The 23,397-nt window shown below is 43.6% G+C and overlaps 1 protein-coding gene across 5 annotated transcripts in view; it reads right to left on the bottom strand.

Annotated features, from left to right (window-relative positions):
* The window catches only part of afg2a (AFG2 AAA ATPase homolog A), a 607,544-nt gene that overhangs the window by 411,131 nt on the left and 173,016 nt on the right, over positions 1-23,397 (bottom strand). For 3 of the 5 annotated variants that reach the window (XM_068042637.1, XM_068042646.1, XM_068042657.1), the window contains exon 13: positions 5,241-5,320. In XM_068042637.1, coding sequence (XP_067898738.1) covers positions 5,241-5,320 — 80 coding nt within the window. The other 2 variants (XM_068042675.1, XM_068042667.1) reach the window with 2 other exon arrangements.

The raw sequence follows: 23,397 nt of genomic DNA, 5'->3' as shown, positions 1-23,397 counted from the left end.
TGAATAAAGGATAAATATTGGCCAGGACCAGGACATCAGGAGTACTCTTCTTTCAACGTTACGATGGGATCTTTTACATCAACCAGTGAGTGTCATCTTAGACTGTGTGTCAAGTTCTGGACTGGGCTTAAACCCATGGTTTTCTGACTCAGAGGCAAGTATGCTACCACTGAGCCACTTTATTTCTTTATCCCCAAATCCTTCAAAAGGCTGTTTCTAACTTACATAAAAAAATCCAATGCTGGATTTTAATTCAGGTTTTGAAGCAAAGCTAATGCAAATGACATAAAGATATTGTTTTGTCTACAAAATTTGATTTGAGAGAAGTGTTTCTTCTGAAAAAAGGACCATTTTCAATAAAGCAGGTTTATTTGTTTCCTAAGTGTTGCAAAGGAAAAAAGAAACCTGTTACAATAGATATGATCTATTTAATTTAAATGGATCTCTTGACAAGCTCCAACCTATCAAATTACTAAAACTAAGCTGGGAGTAGTCACATTCAATTTCATCTTCATTAATAATGCCAGAAAATACCAGAGACTAGATATTCAGGAATATATGATAATGAAGCAATTGTCACAAACTATGAGGGCAAAGCACATATAGTTAATTATTAGCAAAACTTCAAAGTGTTACTGGCTTGAAATGCAAGAAATTCAGAAAGAAGAAATAGTTGAGTTCAGCAATAAGAAAACAGGATGACAACAGTTTATGATTCAAACCAAAGAAAATTATGAATCTGGACCTGTGTGAAGTTTCATTTGACAATTTAAGATACCTTCTTAGCACTGGTATCTAACTAATGCTGACCTGTGAAAGACCCCTTATATATGGTGCTCTCAACTGCAGTCTTTCACACTCGTGAAAATCTTAGTGATGCACAAATATTAGCATAACAGTTTCTTTATACAGGTGATATTTAGATATAGATATAAGGCAACATACTCCCTTGTAACATGCAGGTGTCTGGAGGCCGACTAGAAAATTCCAGTCAGCCTCTGACAATAGACCTTAATAGGCCTTTTATAAGCCTTAATTGGCAACCTGCTGCATACCCCGCCCCACCAATTTCGCCCGCAGGAAAATGGCCCGAAGGCAGGATGTTAACGGGAACCCGCACTCCTGCTGGGGTGCAAAATTCTGCTCCCACCGCCATCAAGGCCTAAAAATTCAGTCCACGGCATCCAAGTTCTTATGAAGAGAGATTAAGAATTTTCAACAAAACCAGGAAATGCTGGAAATACTGAGCAAGTCAGTCACCATCTGTAAAAGGAAGAAAACTGCAGATGTTTCAGGCATTGCCCTTCATCATAACTGGAAGATATTAGACAAACAACTTAAAGAACAGAGCAAGGGAATGGGGGTGGGCATAGGAAGATCACACATACACAAAAGAAAATGAATGCAGAATAAAGTGATTAGGTGGAGAACATGGAAATGGTTAACTCACAGAAGTGATAATAGTTTAAAGAAAAAGAGGCATGATGAGAGAATGAAAATACATACACAAGAGACCAAAAGGATGTATGAATAGCTAAAGCAAGTTAGCCAAATTGGAGATAGGAACATGAAAATCTGGTGTAAGGAAAAGGCAGGTCAACCTCAGGGGCTGGATTTTATTTTCCCTGCAAATAAAATGGCGTCCCACGATCTTGAGCATGGCGGCTCATTTAAATATGCAGGGCGGCTGCATGTCCCAATCATATGGTGGTTGCAGCCTCGGCGACGCCATAAATGGCGTCAGCTGTTTCCGCGCAGGTGCTGGCGCCATGTTTAAAGGGCTGCTAGCCCTGCTCAGAGAATGCAGAGTTGCCCTGCCCCCCCATACACTGAAATTGCAGGGTTGACCCCTTCTCCCCACAACTGCACGAGGTCACCCCTTTCCCCGCCACAATACAAATGCAGATTTGCCCCCATAGCCCTCTCCTACAACTCTAAAAATTCAGGGAGGGAGAGGGGATTGAAAGTGTTAATAAACTTTTATTTCAATTTTGTCACAATCCTGACTCTTTAAACATTTAAATGGCACTGAAGGGCTTGAAGCCCTTTAAAATTGGTGCCTGCGCTGTTCTGCGGACGGAACGGCTGCCCTCTCTATGTCATCGGGGGCAGCCGCTCCACCCCCTCCATTTCAATGAGCCCCTATGCAAAATATCGCGGGGGGCTCAGCGACGGCGCATCCGTGCCTGAAGGACGCTGACTTCAAAGCGCATCTCCATGATTTGCAGCATGCTAATAAAATTCAGCCCATTAACTTTTCTGACTGACCTCTATATTTCCATTGCTATTGATTTTTCTTTTTCTTACATAAGATCATAAGAACTAGGAGCAGGATGTAGGCTGTCCGGCCCCTCGAGCCTGCTCCGCCATTCAATAAGATCATGGCTGATCTTTTCGTGGACTCAGATCCACTTACCAGTGCTCCCACCGTATCCCTTAATTCCTTTATTGTTCAAAAAGATATCTACCTTAGTTTTAAAGACGTTTACTGAAGAAGCGTCAACTACGTCACTGGGCAAGGAATTCCATAGATTAACAACCCTCTGGGTTATTATTTTCCAGCAGTTGTAGTTTTTCCCATCTTGGTTTAAGACACGGCCACCAATTTTGGGGTGAAAGGTAAGTGGGATGCACAAGAGCAAATGTAGTTCGCACGATATAAAACAGGTGAAAGAGCCATATCCGGCAAGTACTAATCCATTTGCCTGACCTCAATAATTAAAAAGCTAATAGATAAATAATCAAAGCAAAATACAATGTACTTTTTTAAAAATTCATTCTGGGATGTGGGCATTGCACACATTTGTTGCCCATCCTTAGTTGCCATTGAGAAATTGGTGGTGGGCCTTCTTTTCGAACTGCTGTAGTCAGTGGTGAAGGTGCTCCCACAATGCTGTTATGTAGGGAGTTTATGGATTTTGACCCAGTAACAAAAAAATGGCTATACATGCCCAAGTGAGGATGATGTGCGACTTGGGGGAAAACAGAGGCAATGGTGTTCCTAAGCACCTGCTGCCTTTGTCCTTCTAGGTGGTGGAGCTCGTGGTTTTGGGAGCTACTGGTGAAGAAGGATTGGTGAGTTGCTACAATGCATCCTGTAGATAGTACACACTGCAGCCACGGTGCACCAATGGTGGAGAGTGGATATTTAAAGCATGCAACAAAATAATTTAATAAACAACAGCTAACACAGTTTTAGAAGGAACAAATTTTGTTGGCCTATGCTGTCAATACTGAAGGTCACACTGAAGCTGTACAGTGTACTGGTCAAGCCACACCTGGAGCACTGCTTATAGTCTTTTTCACCACAACACAAGAGGGGTATCTAGACTTTAGGTATGGTACAAATGAGAGAAAAGTAACAGGTTCCTCAGGTTTCTTCAGCTTCCAGAAAAAATATCTTAGAGGGAAACCCATAGAAATCCGTACAACCGTTACTACCAGAGACATAAGTGAAGTATATATCACCTTCACAATACAAAATCTTGGCAAGTTAAGAGTACATCTCATTAATCTGCACAGCTGAATAACAATTATCTGTCATTTGCCGGAAGATCCTGTCAACAAAAAAAATGTTCAGGCTATTCGTTGTCAGCTGTCTGTCCTCCTGAGACTGATAAAAAAGACACAAGAACAAATTTGCTGCACAACAGCAAACCATCCAAGAATAACAGCTTCACATCTGCATAAATGTTGATGTTATCACATCAGATCTTCGGGGAAGGAGACAGGCCAAAGAGTTTAAGCAGGGCTTAAAATCAGTAGGGCTCTGGGCCAGAGGGAGGTTGTAGCTGTGGTAATAAAACTGGAATCTATTCTAAAGATAAGGAAGTTGAATCCTAACTTGTATATTTCATAAAATAAACTATCCTGGGTTTTGAAGTAAATAAATTACTATGAAAGTATCAGGGATTCTTGGCTTTGAATACCAAAACAAGGAAGTCATGCTAAACCTTTACAAATCACCAGTTGCATCTCAGTGTATAATTCTGGGCAGCACACTTCAGTGAGGATGTTAAGCTCCTGAAGAGGGGACAGAGGAGATCTACCAGGATGATACCAGGGTTGAAGGACTTCAATTATGTGGAGAGATTGGAGAAGCTGGGATTTTTCTCCTTAGAGCAGAGAAGGTTAAGGGGAGACCTAATAAAGGTTTTCAAAATTATAAGAGGTTTTGATAAAGTAAGTAGGGAGAAACTGTTTCCCCTGGAAACCAGAGGTCATGGATTTAAATTAATTGGCAAAAGAACTAGAGGGGGATTATGGAGTAATTACTCCATGCACAGGATTGTAATGATCTGGAATGCACTACCTGAAAGGGTGGTGGAATCAGATTCCCCAGGAACTTCCTAGTTGGCAATTGGACATGTACCTGAAGCTAGCTAATTTGCAGTGTTATGGGGAAAAATCTGTAGTGGGGGATTAAATTGGACAGCTCTTTGAAAGAACCATCACAGACATAACAGGCTGAATGGCCCCCTTCTGTGCTGTAAAATTCTATAATTCTATGAAAGTAGAAATTATTTTTTCTTAAACAAATCAATTGCCTAAGTGGGTTGGAGAGGAATTTTCTGGATTGTTTTCCCTCATTGACCTGGGTTTTTACTGGTTTCTCCCAGGAGATCACATGTCTTCTGGGTGAGGTGGGGAGTGCATGCATCATGCTGCACAAGACATCACATTTGTGTGGAAGAGGCTGGAAGAATCATTAAATCATTTCCTGTTCGTCTCATTCTGTACACATATAAATCCTACTGACTGGTGGAACAAAGATTAGAGTCAAACGCTAAGGTAAAACAATCAAAAGGCAGCTTGCTTTTCTATGCACAATCTTAAACTCAAGCTCATTTTATTGAAGATATCAATCCAGATCAGCCTCGGTAGAATGGTTCTATTTGCTGTTGAACAGTTTTGGTTTCAGAACAGAATATATTTTTTTCAAGGGCAGCATTAGGTACAGGACCCAACAAAAATTACTTGCTTCTCTATTTAAAAAAAAATTCTGGAATGGGGATAAACCCAGCTGCCCTGAGGTGTTGGTGGCATTCGCAACTGAGTGGCTTGCTAGGGTGCTTTAAAGGGCAACTGAGAATCACATGGTTAATGCCAACCAATTCAACAGCCTGATTATCACATGCTTCCCCAGATTTCAACTTTAGCTCTTAGTGATCTGTGCATGGCACTTAAACATCTAATATGCTAGTACACTCAACAATAAATCCAGTGACCTCAGTACTCACCTCCCTCTCTCAACAGCCAAAGCATCTATTTCGTCAAAGAAGAGGATAGAAGGTGCCACAGCTCTGGCCTTCCTGAAGATCTGCATAAACAAAGGAAAATCACTGGATTATACAATTGGCAAATAATGTCTGCAAACCTGTACTTAAAAAAAATCATTATTTTAAAAAGGTTTATTCAATTAATTTCCATAACAGTAACACGACAAAAATATAGCCAGTGTAGCAGATATGTCTGTGTATTTCAAACACTGGGAGAATCTATTAAAGAGGACTCATTAAAGGTCTCGGGATGGAAAGACCCCAGAAGAATTCTCAGGTTATACTTGCCATAGAGATGGCACGCACAATGAAGTCTCATGGAGGTATTTCATGCAAATGACAACACCATGCTACATGTTTACAGAGCAATGGAGAAAATCTTTCCGTATAACTTTCCAGCCCCTCCATTCTGAAATGTATCACCCCAGAAATTTTAACGATGAATTTTTTTCTTTTCCTTCCTCCTTAAACATTTTCTACTAAACTTCATGTTGTTAGGTGTTCCATAGGCGATACCTGGTAGCTCATCCAATGGGACATTCGTCAGATGAGATCCTAGGCTACCAGATGATGGGCATCACTTCTATCAAGATCCAGTACTCACCCAATATCCAGACATGCAAAATTCCAGTAGTATTCAGTTGCTACTGATCAAAAGTGGGAACACCAGGAGATTTTTTATAAAATCTTTAATTTATGCCTTCAGTTTTATTAACAAATTAGTTGATCTCCTGTGGTATTGCCCTAGGAGTAAACAGTAAGTGTTGTATTCATAATTTCAGTAAGCAGGGTAATAAGGCAAAAAGATAATTGGACCTTGGCAGTTGGGAGGGGATAACTGTAACAAGGCATGAGTGGGGAAGGGGGAGAGGGCTGGGAAGAGTGGAAAGGAGAGGGGGCCAGGTAAGCGGAGAGAAGAGTCGAGGAGACATCCAGGAGGGAGCAGAGTGGAAAGGAGAGACGGCCGTTGGGTTGTGGGAAGGTGGGGGGCAATGGGAAAATGGGGGGGGGGGAATTTATTGCCCTTGAGAAGGTGGTGGGGGGGCCACCTTCTTGAACTGCTGCAGTCCATGTGCAGTACCCATGTGGGTACACCCACAGTGCAGTTAGGAAGGGAGTTCCAGGATTTTGACCCAGCAACAGAGAAGGAACGGCGATATAGTTCCAAGTCAGGATGGTGTGTGGCTTGGAGAGGAACTTGCAGGTGGTGGTGTTCCCATTTGACTGCGGCCCTTGTCCAGGTGGAAGAGGTCGTGGGTTTGGAAGGTGCTATCTAAGGAGCCCTGGTGCGTTGCTGCAGTGCATCTTGTAGATGGTATGCACTGCTGCCACTGTGCATCGGTGATGGAGAGATGAATGTTTGTGGATGGGGTGCCAATCAAGCGGGCTGCTTTGTCCTGGATGGGGTCTAGCATCTTGAATGTTGTTGGAGCTGCACCCATCCAGGCAAGTGGAGAGTATTCCATCACACTCCTGACTTGTGCCTTGTAGATGGTGGACAGGCTTTGGAGAGTCAGGAGGTGAGTTACTCACCGCAGGATTCCTAGCCTGCTCTTCTAGCCATGGTATTTATATGGCTACTGCTGTTCGGTTTCTGGTCAATGGTGACCACCAGGATACTGAGAGTGGGGGATTCAGCGATGGTAATGACATTGAATGTCAAGGGGAGATGGTTAGATTCTCTCTTGTTTGAGATAGTCATTGCCTGGCACTTGTCTGGTGCGAATGTTACTTGCCACTTATCAGCCCAAGCCTAGATATTGTCCAGGTCTTGCTGCATTTCTACACGGACTGCTTCAGTATCTGAGGAGTCACGAATGGTGCTGAACATTGTGCAATCATCAGCGAACATCCCTATTTCTGACCTAATGATTGAAGGAAGGTCATTGTGAAGCAGCTGAAGATGGTTGGGCCTCGGACACTACCCTGAGGAACTCCTGCAGTGATGTCCTGGGGCTGAGATGATTGACCTCCAACAATCACAACCATCTTCCTTTGCGCTAAGTATGACTCCAACCAGTGAGTGTTTTGCCCAATTCCCATTGCCTCCAGTTTTGCTAGGGCTCCTTGATGCTATATTTGGTCAAATGCTGCCTTGATGTCAAGGGCAGTCACTCTCACCTCATCTCAGAGGAGAGTGGTCGAGGGAGTAGAGAGAAGAGAGAGTCGGGGTGGGAGGAGTGAAGAGGGAGCTGTGGGGAGTGGAGAGGAGGGGAGTGGGGAGGGAATGGAAAGATGAGTGCTGACTACCACTGGAGAGGTGACACAGCACAGGAAACAAACGTCAAGGAAATTTGCAAAAGTGATGCCATAGTAAACGCAGAGCAGGAGGACATCACTTCACAAGGAGAGGCAGCGGGGGGTGAGTTACAGGTAAATATTTAACCTGCTGTTACCACCTCAGTGAGATCATTAACATTAAAATACAAGATATGAACCCCAGACCAATTTAAAGAATTATATAATAACATTTCAAATTTTAAGTCTTTTATGATAACTAAAAGAAATCCCCATTAACCAAATAGTATTTTGTAAGTAGCAGATATCCTGGATTACAAAGAAAGGTATTTTTTAAATGTATTATATCATGAAAACCCCCACATGAAAAATGGGAAAATATTAATTTCATCGGTTGGACCTTGCCTTAGACTTTTGCTGGAAATTCTTACAAATAACTTCATTTAAAAAGAGTAACCTGGCAGCCAAGATGGCCACAGATGTTTACATTTGAAACACCAAAGAATTAGAAGGGAGACAACATAACTGATTCAACCTAGCCAGAACAACAGCTCTCTGATTAAATTACCTGAAATGGCTTTGTCAACACTGTTGTCAGGAGCCATCGACTCCCACTGGCTTTGAAAGAGCCAACCCCCTCCAAATGTGACTGAACAGCTTAAGGTGTGGCACCTTGAATCTCAGAGAAGATTCCGGAAGGGCCTGATTAACCCAAGAGAGGTTTTGGGAATGTCATGTGACTGCTGTGCAGCTCTGGAGAGGCTAAGCTTTGTCAGTCAGAAAGCAGGACAGTAACTGAAAAGCCATCAAGGAGGCAGCTCGCTCTCTCTCCAGTAAAGATCCAGAGAAGCCTTGGCTGTAACTGCTAAAGCCTCAAACCTACAGACCAGCGCTGCCAGAAACTAGGGGACAAGGATCAAACCCCCTCTTCTGTCTTCCAGAGCCTGAGAAGCAAGCCTGCAACCATACACGTGGTCCAGTGAAGACTTCAGCAACTCCAATCACCCAACTCCGTTTCTCCCTCAGTAATCTATTTGTGTGTGTGCGACTCTTGTGCGAGTGTGTGCGACTCTTGTGCGAATGTGTGCATGGATGCGTAGCATATTTTAGTAATTTTAATCAGTATGAATTGTTAAGGATAATAAACTTACATCTTGCTTGTTTAAACTCAAGAAAACTTGTCTGATTGGTTCATTTGCAATTATATTGGAGGAACAGGAGCAAGTGCTCACTGAGGTGGTAAGTTCAATCACTGTGTTAAAAAAAGGATAAACCCTGTTGCACTCAAACCAAAGAAGGGGCAAAAGGGGGCGCCTGAGACCACTTCCTCACCTGGTCATAACAATGAAAATACTTGTAAACTCAACACCGCACTAATACGTTACACAGTCCTTTTTGATGGTGATATACTTTGTGGTTAAAAGTCCCAGTAGCAAAGGATTGGATCTCCCAGACCCCTTCAAAAATCAATGTTCTCGTCACTCACTTCCCCAAGCACTTCCAATCTGGACGTCTGTGACCAAGGCGATTCCTGGTGGTCCTGCTGGTCTTCCACCCCTCTGCAAGCTTCAACTTTCAAAACAGGTTTGTGTCTTCGCAGCCTTTTATTGTGTCAGACTTCCGAGATCAGATGTTCCCCCTCTCTCTCTCTCTCTCTCTCTCGAGGGTGCAACTGCTGGTTTCCTCTCTTACAGCCTGCTTTCAAGCTGCAACCACTGGGTTCCCTTCTTACAGCCTGCTTTGAGGCCACAACCACTGTTTCCTCTCTTACAGCCTGTCTGCCTTCAGACAATCTGTTAAATTTATCTGGACTCAAAAATCAATAGTTTATTGTCCTGTTCCAATACGCAACGTCCAGATGTCTGGTTTCACAAAGCCACCTGGACCTCCATTGTTCCTAGGTGCTAACAGCTGCTCGGTACATTTGCATCTTCAGAATCACTGACCCCCTTGTTTACAAACCGGAAAGTTGGAAAGGGGAAGGGGAAGGCAAGGGGGAAACCCATTGTTCTTCAGGTGTTACCCCTGCAGTCTTTTTTCAAAAAAAGTCTTTGATCTGTCTTATTGTTAGCAGAGTGGATGAGGTCACCTGACCTACCAGACTCCATCTTAAACTTGTAAAAATCACAATTTTTTAAAAACATAATCATGTTACAAAATCCAGCGTTCATAACACCTCCCCCCTAAAAATAGAAGTCATTACCGTAGTAATGAATTTTCTTACAACATAATTACACATAACATTGTAAACATTTTCATTAACATTTTACACTTTGCGCAGGTCACAACTATATTTTATAATTCTGAGTTGTTTGCCTCCATTATACCCTTTCTTTAAATTCTGGATAGAGCATCAGCAATTACATTGCTCTTTCCTGCAACATGCACAAACTTTAGGATAAATGGTTGTAACATTAAATGGCAGTAACATTAAATGGCAGTGAAATAATCTAGCGTTCTTGGTTTTGAACTTTTCTAAATTGGTGCTACCACGACAGGTGAACTCTAGCTACTTTGACTCGGTTCAATTATATCGTTCTGCAGCATATATTGAATTTTATCTCTGACCTGAGCCTATTTAGCAGGATTGTGTCGATAAGGGTTCTATTTAATGGGTGTAGCTGCCCCTACATCAACCCCATGAATAGCCAGAGGAGTTCCACCTGGCTTATCTGCATATATTGCTTTAAACTCTTTTAGCAAATCTACTATGTCCCTTTTATGCTGTTCAGAAAGATAGTAGAACTGGACCTAGATTTTCTAACAGTTCTGTGTTTGCCAGTTTCACCGCATGGGGCTCAATCTGAGAGTTCTCAGTCTCTGCCCCTTCCTCCAGTTCATCAAAAGCAACACTATCCTTAACCTCCACTTCTGTCATTTGACATACATTTATTGGCTGACAAGGTTCATGGTCATAGTATCTTTTCAACATATTCCTGTGACACTCACTTTGACTCTTCCATCTTTCTGGGGTGCTAACCAAATAATTCACCTAAGTTTCCTCTTAATGAAGTCTGGTCCACTGAACCTAGCTTTCAATGGTTCCCCAGGTAAAGGAAACAGATCTAACACCTTGTCTCCAGGCTGCAAACTGCATGCCTTAGCTGTTCTAGCCACTCAGTTTTTTCATCACTTGCTGAGAAATCTTGAGATATTTTGTAGCCACGTCACAAGCTTTTGTGAGTCTCGAAATTCTGACACACAATCTAAGAGGGTAGTTTCCTCTTTCTGTGCTAAAAATCTCTCCTCAATGAGTTTAAGGGCACCCCTAACCTTTGCCCAAAGATCAATTCAAATGGGCTGAAACCCATTTGGTGTGTCCCTGGTAGCAAATAATAATGATATCCCCTTATCCAAATTATACGAATACTCAAAACAATAAGCCTTTATCATACTTTTTAGGGTTTGGTGATACCTTTCCAAAGCAGCTTGTGACTGCAGGTGATATGTGGACGATTTGAGCTGTCTCACTCCCAAATTACTCATGAAATACATGTGACATGAAATGTGACCCCTTGGTCTGACTGAATTTCTTTTGGCAATCCATATTTAGTGAAAAACTGAATTAACCCCTCAATCACAACTTTCGCTGTTATCTTTTTTAAAAGGTATTACCTCTCAAAATCTAGTGGACAAATCCATGATGGTTAGAAGAAACTTGTGACCCGAATTAGTCGTGGGTAAGATCTGACACAATCCACAAGAACCCTACTAAACGGTTCTTCAAAAGCAGGAACCAGTATCAATGGGGCTGGCATAATTGAAGGCTGTGGCTTCCCAACTACCTGAAATGTATGGCAGGTTCTGCAAAATTCAACCACTTTCTTATGCAAGCCTGGTGAATAAAAGTGTTGTCTTATCCTGGCCTGAGCCTTTCGAATACCCACCCGACCTGCCATTGGGATCTCATGGACAATTCTCAAAATCTCACTGCAGCATCCTAGGGGAACAACAACCTGATGAGCTATAGCCTAATCCTCATCAGCAGGATTCTGGGGAGCTCTTCATTTCTCATTAGAATGTCATTCTTAATATAATAGCACTCAGGAACCGATTCAGCTTCTGCCTCAGAACATGCCATTTGAGACAAACGTCTTAAGTCAGGGTCTGCCTGTTGGGCTTCAATCAAAGACGATCTGCTAAACAATTCACCATTGTTAGCCTTGGAGCCTTTTCTACCAACATCCCCATCTAAATCCTTGAAAAAAGTCTCAGCCAACCAAACCCCCAAATTATCCTCGACAGCAACTGAATCCTTCTCATCTTGCTTAATCTTATGAGTTTGGGATCTTGTCATTACACAATCTGGAAATATTCCAGAAAATTCCTCCTGAAAAATTTCAGTTTCAGCAACCTCAGCTGGCTTTTCCAAAACTACTGGAGATACCAATACCTGAGGATATCACAGCTGTGCTGAAGGAGGGCACTATGGAGGACTCGAGCAGTGAGGCAATATGGGCAGAACTTAGAAATAGGAAGGGTGCGGTAACAATGTTGGGGCTGTACTACAGGCCTCCCAACAGCGAGCGTGAGATAGAGGTAGAGATATGTAAACAGATTATGGAAAGATGTAGGAGCAACAGGGTGGTGGTGATAGGAGATTTTAATTTTCCCAACATTGACTGGGATTCACTTAGTGTTAGAGGTCTAGATGGAGCAGAATTTGTCAGGAGCATCCAGGAGGGTTTTCTAGAGCAGTATGTAAATAGTCCAACTCGGGAAGGGGCCATACTGGACCTGGTGTTGGGGAATGAGCCCGGCCAGGTGGTTGAAGTTTCAGTAGGGGACTACTTTGGGAATAGTGATCACAATTCCGTAAGTTTTAGAATACTCATGGACAAAGACGAGAGTGGTCCCAAAGGAAGAGTGCTAAATTGGGGGAAGGTCAACTATACCAAAATTCGGCAGGAGCTGGGGAATGTAGATTGGGAGCAGCTGTTTGAAGGTAAATCCACATTTGATATGTGGGAGGCTTTTAAAGAGAGGTTGATTAGCGTGCAGGAGAGACATGTTCCTGTGAAAATGAGGGATAGAAATGGCAAGATTAGGGAACCATGGATGACAGGTGAAATTGTGAGACTAGCTAAGAGGAAAAAGGAAGCATACATAAGGTCTAGGAGGCTGAAGAAAGACGAAGCTTTGAAAGAATATCGGGAATGTAGGACCAATCTGAAACGAGGAATTAAGAGGGCTAAAAGGGGTCATGAAATATCTTTAGCAAACAGGGTTAAGGAAAATCCCAAAGCCTTTTATTCATATATAAGGAGCAAGAGGGTAACTAGAGAAAGGATTGGCCCACTCAAGGACAAAGGAGGAAAGTTATGCGTGGAGTCAGAGAAAATGGGTGAGATTCTAAACGAGTACTTTGCACCGAGGAGAGGGACATGACGGATGTTGAGGTTAGGGACAGATGTTTGATTACTCTAGATCAAGTCGGCATAAGGAGGGAGGAAGTGTTGGGTATTCTAAAAGGCATTAAGGTGGACAAGTCCCCAGGTCCGGATGGGATCTATCCCAGGTTACTGTGGGAAGCGAGAGAGGAAATAGCTGGGGCCTTAACAGATATCTTTGCAGCATCCTTAAACACGGGTGAGGTCCCGGAGGACTGTGTTGTCCCCTTGTTTAAGAAGGGTAGCAGGGATAATCCAGGTAATTATAGACCGGTGAGCCTGACGTCAGTGGTAGGGAAGCTGCTGGAGAAGATACTGAGGGATAGGATCTATTCCCATTTGGAAGAAAATGGGCTTATCAGTGATAGGCAACATGGTTTTGTGTAGGGAAGGTCATGTCTTACCAACTTAATAGAATTCTTTGAGGAAGTGACAAAGTTGATTGATGAGGGAAGGGCTGTAGATGTCATATACATGGACTTCAGTAAGGATGTTGATAAGGTTCCCCATGGTAGGCTGATGGAGAAAGTGAAGGCGCATGGGGTCCAGGGTTTACTAGCTAGATGGATAAAGAACTGGCTGGGCAACAGGAGACAGAGAGTAGCAGTGGAAGGGAGTTTCTCAAAATGGAGACGTGTGACCAGTGGTGTTCCACAGGGATCCATGCTGGGACCACTGTTGTTTGTGATATACATAAATGATTTGGAGGAAAGTATAGGTGGTCTGATTAGCAAGTTTGCAGACAACACTAAGATTGGTGGAGTAGCAGATAGTGAAGGGGACTGTCAGAGAATACAGCAGAATATAGATAGATTGGAGAGTTGGGCAGAGAAATGGCAGATGGAGTTCAATCAGGGCAAATGCGAGGTGATGCATTTTGGAAGATCCAATTCAAGAGTGAACTATACAGTAAATGGAAAAGTCCTGGGGAAAATTGATGTACAGAGAGATTTGGGTGTTCAGGTCCATTGTTCCCTGAAGGTGGCAACGCAGGTCAATAGAGTGGTCAAGAAGGCATACGGCATGCTTTCCTTCATCGGATGGGGTATTGAGTACAAGGGTTGGCAGGTCATGTTACAGTTGTATAAGACTTTGGTTCGGCCACATTTGGAATACTGCGTGCAGTTCTGGTCGCCACATTACCAAAAGGATGTGGATGCTTTGGAGAGGGTGCAGAGGAGGTTCACCAGGATGTTGCCTGGTATGGAGGGCGCTAGCTATGAAGAGAGGTTGAGTAGATTAGGATTATTTTCATTAGAAAGACGGAGGTTGAGCGGGGACCTGATTGAGGTGTACAAAATCATGAGAGGTATAGACAGGGTGGATAGCAAGAAGCTTTTTCCCAGAGTGGGGGATTCAATTACTAGGGGTCACGAGTTCAAAGTGAGAGGGGAAAAGTTTAGGGGGGGATATGCGAGGAAAGTTCTTTACGCAGAGGGTGGTGGGTGCGTGGAACGCGTTGCCAGCAGAGGTGGTAGACGCGGGCACAATAGCGTCTTTTAAGATGTATCTAGACAGATACATGAATGGGCAGGAAGCAAAGAGATCCAGACCCTTAGAAAATAGGCAACATGTTTAGATAGAGGATCTGGATCGGCATAGGCTTGGAGGGCCGAAGGGCCTGTTCCTGTGCTGCAAATTTCTTTGTTCTTTGTTCTTATCCCTGGCTAAGTCATTCCCTAGCAACAAATCCACCCCTTCAATATGCAAATCTGGGACGATTCCCCACTGTTCCCAGACCGGTGACTAAATCATATTGCAAATTAACTTTATGCAATGAACAAACAAACAAAGAACAGTACAGCACAGGAACAGGCCATTCGGCCCTCCAAGCCTGTGCCAATCTTGATGCCTGCCGAAACTAACACCTTCTGCACTTCCGGGGCCCATATCCCTCTATTCCCATCCTATTCATATATTTGTCAAGATGTCTCTTAAACGTCGCTATCGTATCTGCTTCCACCACCTCCGCTGGCAGCAAGTTCCAGGCACTCACCACCCTCTGTGTAAAAAACCTGCCTCGCACATCCCCTCTAAACATTGCCCCTCGCACCTTAAACCTATGTCCCCTAGTAACTGAATCTTCCACCCTGGGAAAAAGCTTCTGACGATCCACTCTGTCCATGCCGCTCATAACTTTGTAAACCTCTATCATGTCGCCCCTCCACCTCCACATCCGAAACGGATAAACGGCCCCTCTCAATGCCCTCACCATGACTTTCGCATTCATAGCACTATTTGGGGAAAAATCTACATCCATTGCCACCATCAATGACTGCGTTGCCCCTGTATCTCTAAGAAGCACAATCAGCTTGCCTGCCTCATCTGACAAATATGGGGACACCGTATCCCTGAGCACAAAACTTTTATATCCATCAGTGACCTGACTAAATTCATTAGCACACAAATATCACTTCTCTTCTCTGTCCAACATCGTCAAAGCCACTGGCTTGTCAACAGCGCCACCTATTGGAGCAACCTTTTCAGAACAGACTTCTGGTAAACCTACTAAAACTACTGGCTTGCCCTTTAACTTCCAACATTCTGAGTTTATATGCTCTCTTTTATGACAAAAATAACATGTTGGTCCTTTTGACCCATTCCTAGTTTCCTGACTTTTTTAAGCACTCTGAGGGTTTCCTGTATCCTTTCTCTCACTAAAACTGAATCTCTTCTCATTATCCACTCTCCTATTCTTCCAACTCTTTTGCAAGTTTCCAAACTGGGGCCTCTAACTACTGCTTTTGTGGGTCATTTCATAATCATCCGCCATTTCTGCGACATTCCCTATTTTACCAACTTTTTGTCCCTCCAGATGGGACTTTGTTCCTGAAGGGAAAGTATTTTTTAAATTCCTGCATTAGGATTACTTCCCTAAGGTTTTCAAAATCTTGTTCAATTTTCAGAGACCGATACCAACGATCAAATATCATTTGCTTCTCTAGCAAATTCCATAAATGTCTGACCCTGTTCCTTGCTTAAATTCCTGAATTTTTGCCTGTAAGCTTCTGGTACCAACTCATAAGCATTAAGAACTGTCATTTTAACCACTTCATAATCACTTAACTGTTCCTCCAAAAGTGTTGACTATACTGCTAACATTTTTCCCACTAACACATTTTGCAATAAAAATTGTCCAACTTTCCTTCAGCCATAGCAACTTTGTTGCAATTTTTAAAAGTACATTTCAACTCCTTTCTCACTGAATTTAGGCAATAGATGAATATTCCTTGCCAAATCAAAACCAGTAGTTAAATCGGATTCATCCACAAACCTTCCTGTCACTCCCTGTTTGTGTAATCTAAGTTTTTCCTCTGTCAGTGCAAATTTCCTGGTTTCTGTTTCTTTTGGTAACTCTCTTTTTCTTTCTCTTCTCTTCCTCTTTCAAATTCAAGTTTTCTCATTTCAAGTTGTAATTGTCTTTTTCCCTTTCCTTTTCAATTGTGGGCGGCACAGTGGCGCAGTGGTTAGCACCGCAGCCTCACAGCTCCAGCGACCCGGGTTCAATTCTGGGTACTGCCTGTGTGGAGTTTGCAAGTTCTCCCTGTGTCTGCGTGGGTTTCCTCCGGGTGCTCCGGTTTCCTCCCACATGCCAAAGACTTGCTGGTTGATAGGTTAATTGGCCATTATAAATTGCCCCTAGTATAGGTAGGTGGTAGGGAAATATAGGGACAGGTGGGGATGTGGTAGGAATATGGGTTTAATGTAGGATTAGTATAAATGGGTGGTTGATGGTCGGCACAGACTCAGTGGGCTGTATCTCTAAAAACTAAAAAAATTCATGCTTTCTCAGTTCCAAGTTGTAATTGTCTGTCCCTTTCTCTTTCTTCTTCGAGTTCCAGTTGCCTCATTTGTAACTGAATTCTAGCTAACTGAATCTGAGAACTACCAAGATCACCCTTTTCTTCCTCGAGGTTAAAATGCCGAGCCAACACTTCAACAATTTCTGCCTTTTTAGCTTTTTATTTCAAACTAACCCCCCACTTGCTCTGCTACAGCCATTAACGCATCCACTGTTAACTGTGTCAAATCATTGAGAGTCAAATCTCATCTCTCCACAAAGGCTTGAGCATTAAAAGCAGACAGGCTGACTTCTCCCTGAGTATAACAAAACTGTGAAATATTGTTTGTTTTAAATTCTAGCAAATTCCAGTGTACCCGTTTTACAGCCTCTGAATTCGTATCCAAGACCTGAGCCCCCAAATTAGTTCCAACCCCAGTGAGACCGTTAACATTAAAATATGAGATTATGATCCCCAGACCAATTTAAAGAATTCCATGACAAGATTTCAGGCTTTAACACTTTTACTATAACAAAGAAACTAAAAGAAATCCCCATCAACCAAATAGTACTTTGTAAGTAGCAAACACCCAAGAATACAATTAAAGTTATTTTCTTTACTTATTAATATTCTTGTAAATCCGAACAGTGCTTATACATTACACAGTTCTTTTTGATGGTGATATTCTTTGCGGTTAAAAGTTCCAAACTCCTCCCAGTAGCAATGGGTTGTATCTCACAGAACCCTTCAAAAATCAATGCCCTCGTCGCTCACGTCCCTGAGCATTTCCAATCCGGACGTCTGTGAATAAGGTGATTCCTAGTGATCCTGCAGGTCTTCTACTTCTCCGCAAGTGTCAACTTTCAAAACAAGTTCAAGACTTTGCAGCCTTTTACTGTTTCAGGTTTCTGAAAGCAGGTTTCCCCTCTCTCTCTTGAGGCTGCAACTGCTGGTTTCCTCTCTTGCAGCTTGTCTGGCTTCAGACAATCTGTTAAATTTATCCAGAGTCAAAAGTCAATAGTTTATCGTCCTGTCCCACTATGCAAAGTTCAGAAGTCTGGTTTCACAGAGCCACCTGGGCCCTCCATCATTTCTAGGTGTTAAAAGCTGTTTGGTACATTTGCATCTTCAGAATCACAGACCCCCTTGTTTACGACCCAAAGGTCTGGGAGTGTGAAACACTTTTTTCTTCAGGTGTTACCCCTGCAGTCTTTTTTTCAAAAGAAAGTCTTTAATCTGTCTTGTCCTTTGGCACAGTGGATGGGAGGTCACCTGAGCTTCCAGATTCCATCTTAAACTTTTAAAAATCACAATTTTTTAAAAACATTATCATGTTACAAAGTCCAGCGTTGATAACAGCTGCCTATAAATTAAATGAGCTCAAGTAATTGAGTCTTAAGTTTATTTCTGGTTACTTTAGATACTCATCTAATCAATAGAGGCATGGCAGGGCACCTCAGCCTGCACATCCTGTCCCATGTGGGAACTCCATGACACTTTTCGTGTCCTAGATAACCACATGTGCAGGAGGTGTTGTCAGCTGAGGAGCTTGAGCTCCGAGTTTTGACTGCAAGCAGAGAGGGAATGAGTGACCGCCAGACAGACAAGAACCACCAGGCAGGTAATGCAGGTGTCCCAAGTGCATCTCACTCTCCAAACGATATTCAGTTCGGAATACTGGTGAAGGTGATAGTTCCTCTGAGGATTACAGCCAGGACCAAGTCCACGGCACAATCATTTACTCAGCTGTAAGGGGGAAATGGGGAGGAAGGTCAGGAAAGCAATACTGATAGGACATTCAATAGTTAGGGGAACAGACAGGCATTTCTGCAGCTGCAGGCATGACTCCAGAATTGCATTTTGCTTCCCTGGTGCCTGAGTCAAGGATGTCACTGAGCAACTGCAGGATATTCTGGGGAGGGCTGGGTGGGGGAGGAGTAGGGAGGGTGAACAGCTAAAGGTTATGGTCCATATCGGTACCAATGACATAGATAGAAGAGAGTCGAGGTCCTGCAGGCAGATTTTAGGGAGCTAGGAAATAAACTAAAAAGTAGAGCCTTAAAATCTAGCAATTTCTGGATTACTCCCAGTGTCATGAGCCAGTGAGTACAGAAATAGGTGGATAGAGTACAGCAATGCACAGCTAAAGAGATAGTGCAGGAGGGAGGGCTTTAGATTTCTGGGCCATTGTGGCTCATTGGATTGCATCTCAATAGGGCCAGGACCAATGACCTTGTGGGGAGATTTGCTAGTGCTGCTAGGGAGGGTTTAAAACTAGCTTGGCAGGGATATTGGAACCTGAGCGTAAATAGAAAAGGAAGAGAAGCAAAGCTGGAAACAGAAGGTGTGAAATTATTAAGTGAGTATGGAAGACAGAGAAAATAAAGGCTAGAAAATAGAGAAAATAGTGATTAATGGTATATACGTAAATAAGGCAGATGAGCTGAAGGCACAGATAGACATGGAAGTATGATATCACAACTATTATTGAAATATGGCTTAAAAAGGGCAAGAATGGCAGCTCAACATTCCTGGTTCCAAGGTTTTCAGACAAGATAGAGGGGGGGATAAAAAAGGAAGGGGGTGCAATATTGGTTAAAGAAACAATTATAGTTGTGAGGAAGGATGATATGCAAGAACAATTTTCAAATGAAGCCATATGGGTTGAACTGAGCAGCAAAAAAAAGGGGCAATCACAATGCTGGAAGTGTACTATAGATCCCCAAACAAACAGTCAGAGGGAGATAGAAGAGCAAACATGTTCGCAAATTGCTGAGAAGTAGAGAAACAATGGGCAGGATTTTCCCTCCGGTGGGAAACAGAGATTGGGACTGTTTCCGGGTGCCAAACCTGACTCTGGGAGGAAAACAATAACTCATTGTTATTTTCACAGGCGCACCTCCTTAATTGGCCTGGAGACGGGCTCGCCATCCAATTAAGGACGGCAGAAGGGCTCTTGAAGCTGCAGGGCAATCAGAGGCCGTCCAGCTTAGAACCAGAGAAAGGTTACGGAACAGAAAGAGGCCATTCAGCCTATCGTATCTGTGCTGGCTGAGACGCCCAATCTAATCCCACCTTCCAGCACCTGATCCCTAGAATTGCAGGTTACAGCATTTCAGGTGCAGGTCCAGGTATCTATTAAATGAGTTGAGGGTTTCAGCCTCCATCAATCCGGGCAGTGAATTCCAGAAACCCACCACTCTCTGGGTGAAAGAGTTTTTCCACATGTCCCCTCTAATCCTTCTGCTAATCATCTTTGAAAGTAACAACAGGCAGTAGAGAATAAGTAAAGGAGAGGACGTTTCAAGACGGTGGTGCCCTCTCTCCAATCTTTTTGAATCTTCAATTAAAAAATGGATCTTGCAGCCAGGCCACCACTTTAGGAGGTTGGGGGGGAGCCCTTGTACAGGGCAGCCAATGGCTGCTGCAGCACCCAGGCAGGCCGGGGGGGGGGGGGGGGCTCTAGGTCTGCCTGGAGCACTGCCCCCCACCCCCTGGCCTGCTGCCAGAAAGCCTCATCCAAGCACCTAAATTGACCTCCACCACCTGCAAGAACTTTAATTGGCCTCAATAGGCTCTTAATAAGCCCTGTCCGCTACCTGTCACGTGCAGTTGGGTAGTCCTGCAACCCCTCCATTCTGTCTCCAGAAAAATGGCCCGGAGGTGGGATGGAGCCTGGGAACAAGCACACTGTCGGAAGGGGCTATTTTTAGCTCCGACCCGCCTCTGATCCTGGCCTCGGCGCAGCCTCAAAATCCTGCCAATAAGGAGTAAGAGTAGGAGATTTCAACTACCCTAATATTAACTGGGATAAAATCAGTGTAAAAGGTTTGGAGGATGCAGAGTTCTGAAAAGGTATTCAGGAGAACGTTTGTAGCCTCTATGGAGCAAGCCTAACAAGAGAAAGTGCACTTCTCGATCTAATTTAAGGAACTGATGCTAGGGAGGTGCAAGGGTATTAGCGGGAGATCATTTTGGTGGCAGTGATAATTAATTCAGTTAGATTTCGTGTAGTTATGGAAAAGGACAAAGATAGACCAAAAGTAAAAGTCTCAAATTGGGGAAAGGCCAATTTCACTAAGCAGAGACTCCCAATTATAGACCACCCCTCCACCCCCGCCCCCGCCCCCACAGATGTCAAAGAGCATACAGGGTAGGATAAGGCAAAATAGGGATGCTTATATCGGATAGCGAGTGCTCAATACTACAGAAAGCCTAGAGGAATATAGAAAGTGCAGGGGTGAAATTGAAAAAGAAATTAGGAAAGCAAAGATAGGACATGAAAATATATTGGTAAGTAAAATCAAGGAAAACCCAAGATGTTTTATTTTCTAATCCTCTCTGGCTACAGGCCTGGTGCCAGAGGGCTGCTACTGCTGTTTAAAAATGGAGGAAGGGAGAGACCAAGTAATTACAAACCAGTCAGCCTAAGCTCGTTGATGGGCAAATTATTGGAAACAATTCTGAGGAACGGTATAAATCATTCTTTAGAAAGGCACTGATTAATCAAGGGCAATCAGTATGGATTTGTTCAGGGAAGGTCTTGTGTAACTAACTTGATTGAATTTTGTGAGGAGTTAACAACGAGGGTCGATCAGAGTAGCATGTTTGATGTAATCTACATGGATTTTAGCAAGGTTTTTGACAAGGTCCCACATGGCAGACTGGTCAGAAAAGTAAGAGCCCATGGGATCCAAGGGAAAGCGGCAAGTTGGGTCCAAAATTGGCTCTGCGACAAGAAACGAAGGATTATGATCGATAGATGTTTTTGTAACTGGAGACTGTTTCTAGTGGACTTCTCCAGGTCTTGTGTTGGGTCCTTTGCTTTCTGTACTATAGATCAATGATTTAGACCTAAACATTGAGGGCCTGACTAAGAACTTGACGGATGACATAAAAATTGGCTGTATGGTTTGTAGTCAGGAAGAAAGCTGCAGACTGCAGGAAGATATCAATGGGCTGCTAAGGTAGGCAAAAAAGTGGCAAATGGAATTCAATCCAGAGAAGTGTGAGGGAACGCATTTGGGGACAGTAAAAAAGGCAAGGGAATACACAATAAATGGTCAGATACTGAGAAGTGTAGAGGAGCAAAGGGAGTTTAAAGTGCATTTTTTCAGATCCCTGAAGGTAGCAGGACAGGTAGACAATGTGGTTGAGAAGGCATACGGGATAATTTCCATTGTTAGCTGTGGATAAGAGTAGGAAGGTTATGCCAGAACTGCGTAAAACATGAGTTAGGCCATAGAGTACTGCGTACAGTTCTGCTCACTACACTACAAGTTGGGTGTAGTCACACAAGAGAGTGTACAGAGGAAATTGACAAGGATATTACTAGGACTGAAGAATTTTAGCTATGAGGAATGACTGGATAGGCTGGGATTGTTTTCTTTGAAACAGAGGAGGCTGAGGGCAGATTTAAATTTAGGTGTATATTATTATGAGGGGCCTAGATAGAGTCCTCAAACATGATCCAAGAGTTTCAGGTCGATTGTCATTTTAATTCTTCGCCCCACTCCCACTCTGACCTCTCTGCCCTCGGTCTCCTACACTGTTCCAACGAAGCTCAATGTAAGCTTGAGGAACAGCACCTCATCTTTCGATTAGACACTTTACAGCATTCCGGACTCAAAGCTGAGTTCCACAATTTCAGATCATAACCTCTGCCCCCATTTTTTTGACCAGCAGCTGTTGGTGATGAATCTGCTTTTCCTCTCGACCTATTGTTTGTTTCTTTACTTGTCCCATTGCCATATCCTTTTGCCTTGCACCATCATCACTTTTGTGATTAAATCTGTCCTGCCTTCCACCCTATCACAGACCTTCCCTTTTGCTCTTTCCACCCACTCCCATCTCTGTAGTTGCTTAAAACCTGTTTGATTTCTAAAAGTTCCCAGTTTTGACGAAAAGTCATCAACATGAAATGTTAAATCTGTTTCTCTCTCCACACATGTGGCAGTATTTATGCTCTGCCCGTGGCAAGTTTGGAGGCGGGAATTGTGTGGCATGGTGGAAGGTGAGGACCCCGCCACCTTCCCACCTCCACCCCGATTAAGTCCATGGCAAGAAGGCCAGTGGATGGCCTTCCTGCCCTGTTGCCAGTTGAGGCCCAATTAAGGCTCTCTTCCCATTGTCACTGGTATTAACCCAGCAGCAGATATTTGTGCAAGGTTCATTGTGGTCTCCCGGGGGGGGATCCTTCGTCAAAGGCACTCAATGCCCGATCGGGGAACCTGCCATTGGGAAGGGGGACCCACTGAGAACCACCCCTCTGACCTTGCAGCTGACACCTCCTCCGTGACCTCCACTCCACGGAATCCCTCCTGCCATCACTTACCGCTGGCCTGGGTTGCTCCACGATTCTAGGCCTCTGGTGGGTGCCATTCCAGCAGCAGCCACCACCTCCCTGGTGTCGCTGCCAATCAAAAGAATTGCTGGCCTCTGATTGGCCGTCAGCTCTCAGCTGGCGCGACTTCACGTCCCCAACGTTCTGATCCCGGGAAAGACCCGCCAGTAGCCTCTCAAGTGCCCGACTCATAATCCGGCGGGCCTTCCCCAAAGGAGCCAATGCGGATCTCTTGCCGGCTCTGCAGCCAGCAGCCAAGACCCCAGTCACATCCAGAAAATTGCTCCCAAGCGTCTGCCCTTCTGAGTATTTCAAGCATTTTCTGTTGTTGTATTATATAAAATCGAAATGTCCATTTACAGTGG

The sequence above is a fragment of the Heterodontus francisci genome, chromosome 1, assembly GCF_036365525.1.
Source record: "Heterodontus francisci isolate sHetFra1 chromosome 1, sHetFra1.hap1, whole genome shotgun sequence".
Taxonomy (NCBI): Eukaryota; Metazoa; Chordata; class Chondrichthyes; order Heterodontiformes; family Heterodontidae; genus Heterodontus; species Heterodontus francisci.
Note: the sequence above shows the minus strand (reverse complement) of the source record. Positions and strands in the feature narration are given on the sequence as shown.